At 39.2% G+C, this 10,383-nt stretch overlaps 1 protein-coding gene across 1 annotated transcript; it reads right to left on the bottom strand.

The window, feature by feature from the left end:
• Nucleotides 1-1,381: 1,381 nt before the first annotated feature.
• On the bottom strand, nucleotides 1,382-4,558 carry LOC127878644 (probable serine/threonine-protein kinase clkA). Its single transcript, XM_052425172.1, has 4 exons — nucleotides 4,503-4,558; nucleotides 2,828-4,182; nucleotides 2,540-2,604; nucleotides 1,382-1,453 (listed from the first exon to the last, which is right to left on the bottom strand). The coding sequence occupies exons 1-2, from the start codon at nucleotides 4,556-4,558 to the stop codon at nucleotides 2,865-2,867; spliced, it is 1,374 nt and encodes a 457-aa protein (XP_052281132.1). The 3' UTR covers nucleotides 1,382-1,453; nucleotides 2,540-2,604; nucleotides 2,828-2,864.
• Nucleotides 4,559-10,383: the final 5,825 nt, after the last annotated feature.

The following is a 10,383-nucleotide window of genomic DNA, read 5'->3' as shown; positions in this document are numbered from 1 at the left end:
TCGCAATTCCATTGTTCGCTTTTTGATATAGCTTGGAAAACTCATTTTGTAAGTACCGACCGAATGATTCATTGTCAAAAGGACAAGCAGGGCTAAACCGTCGCTGACTAAGTTTCAGTTTCACTTCTTCTTCTGTGTTCATGACCCAATCGAACACAAAAGGGCAAACGGGGCACAGCTGTCGATGCCTCAGTTTTACATCTTCTTTATCCATGTTCCAAATGGAAATGTGCACATGGCAAAACACGCATCGAACACACTCAATATTTTCGGAGATTACACAAGTGTCGTAGATGAACCCTTGGCTAGCCAGGTCTTCCTTTGACACGCCGAAATGGGAAGGCATGTTTTTAAACGATTGAAGTCTCTGATACAACGACATGTTTGCGAACGAACGTTCTTAGACTCAGTAAAGCATTCATCTGCTATTTATACAAAAAATTGTAATGTAAATTTTATGTCCATCCATGTAGCGATCAAATGCCTTATTGTCAGAAAAATAAAACGCCCGGCAAAATTAGCGGGGGGGTCTTTTTTAAAACCCCACCCCCCTTATTAAACCGTCAGAACATTTTCCGGGCATATAATATAGCGCCGCATCCCGCACCAAAAATGCACACAAGAAAAAAGTGGCTGTGGTGGTTTACTGTAAACTAAACTTAAACAAGATACGTCTTTCTACTTTGAAACATCATACGGAAGTGGGTCATATGTTGAAACGTTAGTGTAGGTTTACTGTAAACGAAACTTAGACAAGATGCGTCTTTCTACTTTGAAACATCATACGAAAGTGGGTCATATGTTGAAACGCGCAAATCAAACAGGAAGTTCAGCTAATTAAACATGACTTAACTGTTCAATACGATTAAGAAGTGTACCGGTATATCGGAAATCGTTTTGGATAAATAAATTTATAAACTGACCACGGGTCTTATCGTGAATTATTGTAAATAGTAGATTTTAATCTTAAATGTTAAGTATATTAGTTTATTACGTCACACGGCAGACTGGTTTTCCGGCCTGGTTTTCACAATGGGACCCGTTTCCACAGCCTCCACTGGCCTCGAATAGAGGACATACGTTCTCACTCAATGTCCCGTTGGTAACTGAAAACATCGTTTAGTGTAGGTGTAAAACATATCCTTCCGATGAGGTTTAATTAATATGCAAAGAGACTTCTAAACCAGAAAAATATTCAACTGATTTTGGGATCAAACTTGGCATTCCATTTAATTTGACACTGTCTAGAAGTTGAATATTGTTTTAATAAATTACACATTTGATTTTACCTGAAATGTTGTTGATCCGCACAGCGGACGCTGAGACCGTATTGTTAAGGACCGTTATTGTCTTGTTACCACTGACAATTCCAATGTTGGCCGATGCGAAGTTCAACTTAGCTTCGGGGGAGTCTTTGAATGTTGCTTTGTATTCAACAATCATACTTCCATTCCTATAAAAAAACCAGTATAAATAATAGACACTTTGCAACGCAAACGCTGCCCGTTCATTATTATGTGAAAGGTTGTCTACAAAAATGCCAAGTATAACCCAAAATAACAGCGGTGTTAAATATTGGCCTTTATCGACTTGATGACGCTGTATTGACTTTGTAACATCAGAAAAGTGCACCCAAAAACAAATCACTATTATCATTTTTATAATTAATTTCACAATGTTAATATACAGGAAAAGAGTAGCACAAAGTATAATGAAGCATTTTGTATTCTGCATTTTACGTTCCCGACAAATTTTGCAGATTTGATATACCGTATTCATGAGAAACTGTCTATGTATGTTTCCTTCTCACAAAAGTATTATTTACCATTTCATACATTCTTAAAATGGAGTAGTTAAGCACTGTATTGCTTATTCTGATCTATTTAATATTCTTAAATAGTACCTGTACAGTATCAAACATTCATGTATTTAGGTCACGTAACGTCCGGTGATTGGTCATGAACTTTGTAATACTCTCACACTACCTTTGCCATGTAGAGCAAATTACTTGTTACTGGAACAAGTATAAGCACTAAGAAAATCAGCTTAGTCTGGAAAAGTATTGAATTCTTAATTGACCACCGTGATATGACGAAAATACTGTTTAACGGCAATCAAACAGCTAAATAAACAAACAAATCAAATCATGGTTCCAAATCTGAACACCAATGTTTTATTTGTACTGATGTAATAATAGTTAATCTGACGGAAACTCCATAAATTTATTCTGAAAAATGTTTGAACAATATGCGAGTATTATAAACAGTAGTAAACAGTCTATTTAAAGTAGGGCTCTTTTATGTATAAATATTATGTCATGTTTGTTTTGTTGCAAACCGAAACGTTGTCTACAGCATCCATGAATGTATACCGGTATGTATGAAACCATTAATTTATTAAAAGCTATACTCATATTGGTTTTTAATGAAAAAGTTTATTTATATAACCTTCTTGCAAAACTATGAAAACTTCGACATTAACAGATAAACTACCATGAATCGATTTTATGTGACAAGTAAAATTTTAAAAAGTTTTCTACCTTATAGAAATGATGATTATGTCCAGTAGTCGATCACCAAGAGTTTGTTTGTACAGATTCCTTAACTGAAAAAGTACAAATCGTTAATATTGTGGAATACTATCATTAACTCGTTTAAAAAGGCTCTCTTCCAATAGTGTTTCAAACTTTCAATACATCATTACATTTATTGTAAATGTATAAGCAGATATATACACCGGCAAAAATCGGAAAATGACGTGAATTGAGATTATTTATCTGGCAATGCAGTATCATTAAGCGGATGAATAGAATGTTTAAAACACTAACCTCAGCTTGAAGATCGCTTTCCAGTTTTTTGTATGAATCAGAATTTTGATTCAGAAAATCTATCCCTGACATATTGACCGGGAAAGTAAGGACAACAATGATCGAGACGGATACAGGAGAGGTAGTTGAAGATTCGGCTTTGTTTGTTGTGGAAGGTGTTGAACTTGTTATGTTTGAAGTAGTAGGTTCTGAAGTGGAATTCGTAATGGTTGCAGTTGTAGTGGGAGGAGTTGCAGTTGTAGTTGTAGGAGCTGCAGTTGTAGGAGCTGCAGTTGTAGTGGGAGGAGTTGCAGTTGTAGTGGTAGGATCTGCAGTTGTAGGAGCTGCAGTTGTAGTAGCTGCAGCTGTAGTGGGAGGAGCAGCAGTTGTAGTGGTAGGAGCAGCAGTTGTAGTGGTAGGAGCAGCAGTTGTAGTGGTAGGAGCAGCAGTTGTAGTGGTAGGAGCTGCAGTTGTAGTGGTGGGAGCTGCAGTTGTAGTGGTAGGAGCAGCAGTTGTAGTGGTAGGAGTTGCAGTTGTAGTGGTAGGAGCTGCAGTTGTAGGAGCTGCAGTTGTAGGAGCAGCAGTTGTAGTGGTAGGAGCAGCAGTTGTAGTGGTAGGAGCAGCAGTTGTAGTGGTAGGAGCAGCAGTTGTAGTGGTAGGAGCTGCAGTTGTAGTGGTAGGAGCTGCAGTTGTAGTGGTAGGAGCAGCAGTTGTAGTGGTAGGAGCTGCAGTTGTAGTGGTAGGAGCAGCAGTTGTAGTGGCAGGAGCTGCAGTTGTAGTGGGAGGAGTTGCAGTTGTAGTGGTAGGAGCTGCAGTTGTAGGAGCTGCAGTTGTAGTGGTAGGAGCAGCGGTTGTAGTGGTAGGAGCAGCAGTTGTAGTGGTAGGAGCAGCAGTTGTAGTGGTAGGAGCTGCAGTTGTAGTGGTTGGAGCAGCAGTTGTAGTGGTAGGAGCAGCAGTTGTAGTGGTAGGAGAAGCAGTTGTAGTGGTTGGAGCAGCAGTTGTAGTGGTAGGAGCTGAAGTTGTAGTGGTAGGAGCTGCAGTTGTAGTTGTAGGAGCAGCAGTTGTAGTGGTAGGAGCAGCAGATGTAGTGGTAGGAGCAGCAGTTGTAGTGTAAGAAGCAGTAGTTGTGGTGGTAGGAGCTACAGTTGTAGTGGTAGGAGCTGCAGTTGAAGAAGCTGCAGTTGTAGTGGTAGGAGCTGCATATGTAGTGGTAGGAGCAGCAGTTGTAGTGGTAGGAGCTGCAGTTGTAGTGGTAGGAGCAGCAGTTGTAGAGGTAGAATCTGCAGTTGTAGTGGTAGGAGCTGCAGTTGTAGAAGCTGTCGTTGTAGGAGCTGCAGTTGTGGGAGCTGCAGTTGTGGGAGCAGCAGTTGTAGGAGCTGCAGTTGTAGGAGCATCAGTTGTAGTTGTAGTAGCAGCAGTTGTAGTGGTGGAAGCAGCAGTTGTAGAGGTGGAAGCTGCAGTTATTGTTGTATGTTCTGCAGTTGTAGTTGTAGGAGCTGCAGTGATACTTGTAGATTCTACAGTTGTAAAGGCAGGAGTTGATGTTTCCGTTGTTTGAATAGGCGTAGACGTAAAAACTATAGCAGTAGGCGAAACTATGGTCAACGTAAATGTTTCTGTGGTTGGAGTAGGCGGTGCTTTTGTTACAAAAGAGGATATTATGGTAGGCAAAGGCGTTTCAGTTGTTACAGTATACGACACTGTGGTTGGAGTAGGCGTTTCAGTTGTTACATAAGACGAGAATAATTCCATGATTGGAGTAGACGTATCAGTTATTTCAGTAAACGAAACTGTGGTTGATGTCGACGTCTCCATTATTTCAGTAGAAGAAACTGTTGATGACATGAATATTTCTATAATTTGCGTAGACGTCTCAGTTCTTTCAGTAGACAAAACTGTGGTTGTCGCTAATATTTCTATGATTGGAGAAGACGTTTCAATTATTTCAGTAGACGAAACTGTGGTTGGCATAGACGGCGCAGTTATTTCAGTAGACGTGACTGTGGATGACGAGAATATTTCTATGATTGGAGTAGACGTCTCCGTTATTTCAGTAGACGTGACTGTGGATGACGAGAATATTTCTATGATTGGAGTAGACGTCTCAGTTATTTCAGAAGAAGAAACTGTGGTTGACGAGAATATGTCTATGATTGGAGTAGACGTCTCCGTTATTTCAGTAGACGAAACTGTTGATGACGCGAATATTTCTGTGATTGGAGTAGACGTCTCCGTTATTTCAGTAGACGTGACTGTGGATGACGAGAATATTTCTATGATTAGAGTAGACGTCTCCGTTATTTTAGTAGACGTGACTGTGGATGACGAGAATATGTCTATGATTGGAGTAGACGTCTCAGTTACTTCAGAAGAAGAAACTGTGGATGACGAGAATATTTCTATGATTGGAGTAGACGTCTCCGTTATTTCAGTAGACGTGACTGTGGTTGACGAGAATATTTCTATGATTGGAGTAGACGTCTCAGTTATTTCAGAAGAAGAAACTGTCGATGACGTGAATATGTCTATGATTGGAGTAGACGTTTCAGTTATTTCAGTAGACAAAACTGTTGTTGACGAGAATATTTCTTTTATTGGAGTAGACGTCCAAGTTATTTCAGTAGACGAAAGGTTGGTTGTAGTAGTCGTCTCAGTTATTTCAGCAGACGAAACTGTGGATGAAGAGAATATTTCTATGATTGGAGTAGACGTATCAGTTATTTCAGTAGACGAAACTGTGGATGACGAGAATATGTCTATGATTGGAGTAGACGTTTCAATTATATCAGTAGACGAAAATGAAGATGGCGTAGACGTTCCAGCTATTTCAGAAGACAAAACTTTGGTTGAAGAGAATATTGCTATGATTGGAGAAGACATATCAGTTATTTCAGTAGACGAAACTGTGGTTGACGAGAATATGTCTATGATTTCAGTAGACGTCTGCGTTATTTTAGAAGACGAAACGGTGGACGACGAGAATATTGCTATGACTGGAGTAGATGTTTCAGTTATTTCAGAAGACGAAACTATGGTTGGCGTAAACGTATTAGTTGATTCAGTAGACGAAACTGTAGATGACGATAACATATATATGATTTGAGTAACGGTCTGCGTTATTTCAGTAGACAAAACTATGGATGACGAGAATATTTCTATGATTGGAGTAGACGTTTCAGTTATTTCAGTAGACAAAACTGTGGTTGGCATAGACGTTTCAGTTATTTCAGTAGACAAAACTGTGGTTGGCATAGACGTTTCAGTTATTTCAGTAGATAAAACTATGTATTGCGAGAATATTTCTATGCTTGGAGTAGACGTTTCAGTTATTTCAGTAGACGAAACTGTGGATGACGAGAATATTTCTATGATTTGAGTAGAAGTTTCAGTTGTTTCAGTAGACAAAACTGTAGATGATGAAAACATGTCTATGATTGGAGTAGACGTTTCAGTTGCTTCAGTAGATGAAACTGTGGATGACGAGAATATTTCTATGATTGGAGTAGACGTTTCAGATAATTCAGTAGGAAAAACTGTGGTTGGCATAAACGATTCAGTTATTTCAGTAGACGAAACTATGGATGGCGAGAATATTTCTATGATTGGAGTAGACGTTTCAGTTGTTTCAGTAGACAAAACTGTGGTTTGCGTAGACGTTTCAGTTGTTTCAGTAGACGAAACTGTGGTTGACGAGAATGTGTCTATGATTGGAGTAGACGTCTCCGTTATTTCAGTAGATGAAACTGTGGATGACGAGTACATGTCTATGAATGGAGTAGACGTTTCAGTTGTTTCAGTAGACAAAACTGTGGATGGCGAGAATATTTCTATGATTGGAGTAGACGTTTCTGTAGACAAAACTGTGGTTGGCATAGACGTCTCAGTTCTATCAGTAGACGAAACTTTGGTTGACGAGAATATTTCTATGATTGGAGTATACGTTTCAGTTATTTCAGTAGACGACACTGTGGATGACGAGAATATGTCTAAGATTGGAGTAGACGACTCCGTTATTTCAGTAGACGAAACGGTGGACGACGAGAATATTGCTAAGACTGGAGTAGATGTTTCAGTTTTTTAGAAGACGAAACTGTGGTTGGCATAGACGTATCAGTTGTTTCAGTAGACGAACCTGTGGTTGGCGTAGACGTTTCAGTCATTTTAGAAGAAGAAACTGTGGTTGACGAGAATATTTCTATGATTGGAGTAGACGTATCAGTTATTTCAGTAGACGAAACTGTAGTTGATGATATTATTTCTATTATTGGGGTTGACGTTTCAGTTATTTCAGTAAGCGAATCTGTGGTTGGAGTGGACGTCTCAGTTTTTTCAATAGATGAATCTGTGAATGTCGAGAATATTTCTATGATTGGGGTTGCCATTTCAGTTAATTCAGTAGACGAAACTGTGGTTGGTGTAGACATTTCAGTTATTTCAGTAGACGCAACTTTGGATGACGAGTATATTTCTCTGATTGGAGTAGACGTCCAAGTTATTTCAGAAGACGAAACTGTGCTTTGTGTAGACGCCTCATATATTTCAGTAGACGAAACTGTGGTTGGAGTAGACATTTCAGTTATTTCAGTTGTTGTTAGATCTCCTGTAGTATTTGTAGTTGTTGCTGTTATCCCAACTGACGTCAGCAATGCGACAAGGAAACTTAACCATGTAAATACTGCGGTAATCGAACATGTCCTCATTTCTGTTAAATAATAGCTTTTACACTTGTCTTTGTATAGTGGATTAAACGTTTTCAATAGTGGAAGAGTCTTCAAGCGATGACTTCAATCTCTGTCTTTCTAAAACAAACATAAACAACAGGATGAATGGTTATTATATATATAACTTTGTATATGTAGGGGAAACGGGAGATACCCTGTACCAACGACATCTCCTTAATCTGTCCCGGATACGGACTCGACGCAAAGACCCTGTTGCCGAGCAATTTTGCACAAACGGCGACAGCGTCGCGGACTTCCGGGTCATGGGACTAGAAACATTTAATGGATCCGAAAGTACCGGAAGACCATCGAGCAACTTTGGAAGCGCAAACTGAGGACGTATCAAACCATATGGACTGAACACAAAGACTAATAAAATTGCCGCGCAATGTAACGTTCAACAATATAATGTCACTTACGCTAAACAAGATATGCTCGGGAATATACTTCACAAATAAATGCCGCTTAAGAAGACCGAGAGGTCGAAAGCTAACGGGCAAATTCAAGAAGAGAGAGAGAGAGAGAGAGAGAGGAGAAGAGAGAGAGATAGAGAGAGAGAGAGAGAAGAGAGAGGAGAGAGAGAGAGAGAGTTGGGGAGAGGGAAAGGAGAGGTGCAGGCTGCAGGCAGGCAGGCAGCAGTCAGGGGAGTGGAGTGAGTGTGTTCGGGATGGAGCAGGGATGGAATGGAGGGAGGGAGGGAGTGATGCTGTATGGGTGGATGTTGCTGTCTTGGCTTGTTTTCGTTCTTTCTTTCTTGAGTTTTTTTTTCTTTCTTCTCGTTCTTTTCTTCTCTTTCCCCTTTCCGCTTCTCCTCCCTCTCCCCTCTCTCTCTCCTCCTTCTCTCTCTCCTCTCCCTCTCTCCTCTCTCTCTCCTTCTCGCTCGCTCTCTCTCGCGCTCTCCTCTCCCCTCTCTCGCTCCTCTTCTCGCTCGCGCTAGCGAGAGAGAGGATGGCAGGCAGGTAGAAAGACAGACAGACAGATAGCGTCAACGAAATTGACAGAATTATTGTCAATTATATTGCAAAAGATATATTTTCAACGAATTTTTACGCACCACACATGACCCAATCTATTTATTTGGCTTTTCAGCAGGACAGTTTAGTAGTAAACAAATTACTGTGTTATTATCTGCTGTTTATTTAAATGAATTTAAATCATTGGTAAACAGCATAACAAATTGCTATATGATATTTTAACCAAAGCAAATCAGCCTCGCTCTGGCAAAATGGGGCTAAATGCATGTGCGTAAAATATCGTTCTGGATTACTACTCTCCGCTATGGTAAATTTGGTTTCAATAAGTCTCTTCTTAGCCAAAATCTAGTGTATGCAGAAAATGTCGTCGCTGATTAGCCTGTACAGATTGCACAGGCTTATCTGGTACGACACTTTACGCACATTAACGCAATCACAATAAGCCTCGTTTTCCCAGAGCGAGGCTCAGATACAAATTACAAGTAACTGCAGGCAGATAGGTTAAACACAACTCTAGTTCTTACCGCGATTGCATTTTTCCTGATGATAATGTTAATTCCTTTGCAATATTTAAAATTTACTATTCGCACAAATACTTAGTTATAATAAATGTTTGTTCAAATATATTGTGACAGCAACAAGCTCGAAACAACGTAATGAAAATAATTTACACATTCAATAATCATTGAAAAGGTTGAAACTTGAGTCATATTGATTCCATATTAAGTAATGAAAGAACATAATACTAAAAGCAGCGATATAGTTCCGTGGCTCTATACAGACAATGAAGAATAGAATGTAAAGAGGCCCCTAAACCTGTCTTATCTGATATGCAGAGAGAAAAAAAACAATGAAATAAAGCAAACATAGGCGCGGTTAATTTGAGTCAACAGTAAAGCGGTCAACCAAGTGTGTGAGTAATGTGAAATTCTATCAAGGTATCTTGTTTAACTCATTTTGCTCATTCGCCGGTCTGTTGAATACCTGACAATAATAGGAAAATAGAATAAAATAAAATGTTAATACTATCGAGTTCAAAATGAAATATAATCTTATTAAAACATGATCTTGTCATGATGATAATATTTAGTTTTTACTGGGGTTTTTTATAATTGAAATACCGATTATTGCGGGAATTACCTAGTGTTTATAGATTGAACAAGACATGAGCGAACACTCATCACAACCACATGACTTAATCGTATCAACTTCAAATATTAAGAATATTTGTGATACTAGCGAACTTCAATATATTCCGCGTCACGTGAAAAGGGGTCTAATGTCATGTGTTGCCAGTGTAGTTTAAGACTTAGGAGCTTCCATGTCCACGAATGAAACCATTGACATTGTTTGAGTTCAAGCGGACATGGTAGCATCTGACCAGACTTTCCAACTGCACAGACTGGTCTTAAGCTTCCCTAGCCGCATAAGGCATCTTTTCGCATGAGTGGCTCATCTCAGACGGCGGTGCTAATAAATTAAACATGTTACTTTTGAGACGGCAAATTTGCAGTGGCTTTTCACCTTAAATGAAGATTACCAACAGCCTATAAAACATTGTGGAAATTACCCGCCAGTCTACGCGAAAGAATACATTCGAATATTCCATTCAGTATATGGTGTTCCGGACTCTTGTCTGCAGGTTCATACACTTAAACACAAATGTTGGCCAAGTTACAATTACGCTTTCAAATCGATCTCACAGAATTTCAGGATCAGTACTGAGTCAATAAATCGTCATGGAAGGACAAAATGGTTTATTGATAAACGTGGATAGCAAAGTAATGCGTTCAAGATATAGAATCACACGAATTTTAGTTAAATTAATGAAAACTTATGGTTAAATGACAAGTATTTGCATTGTGAGAGAACAAACACTACC

The sequence above is a fragment of the Dreissena polymorpha genome, chromosome 4 (genome assembly GCF_020536995.1).
Source record: "Dreissena polymorpha isolate Duluth1 chromosome 4, UMN_Dpol_1.0, whole genome shotgun sequence".
NCBI lineage: Eukaryota > Metazoa > Mollusca > Bivalvia > Myida > Dreissenidae > Dreissena > Dreissena polymorpha.
Note: the sequence above shows the minus strand (reverse complement) of the source record. Positions and strands in the feature narration are given on the sequence as shown.

What these genes read in the sequence shown, in the direction of transcription:
- LOC127878644 (XM_052425172.1), bottom strand. Translation starts at nt 4,558, where the DNA reads ATGGAATTATTCTCGTCTTATGTAACAACTGAAACGCCTACTCCAACC. An exon ending in CCTACTCCAACCACAGTGTC is followed by an intron (nt 4,183 to 4,502) that starts GTATACTGTAAC and finishes CTACAACTGCAG; the next exon opens with CTCCTACAACTGCTGCTCCC.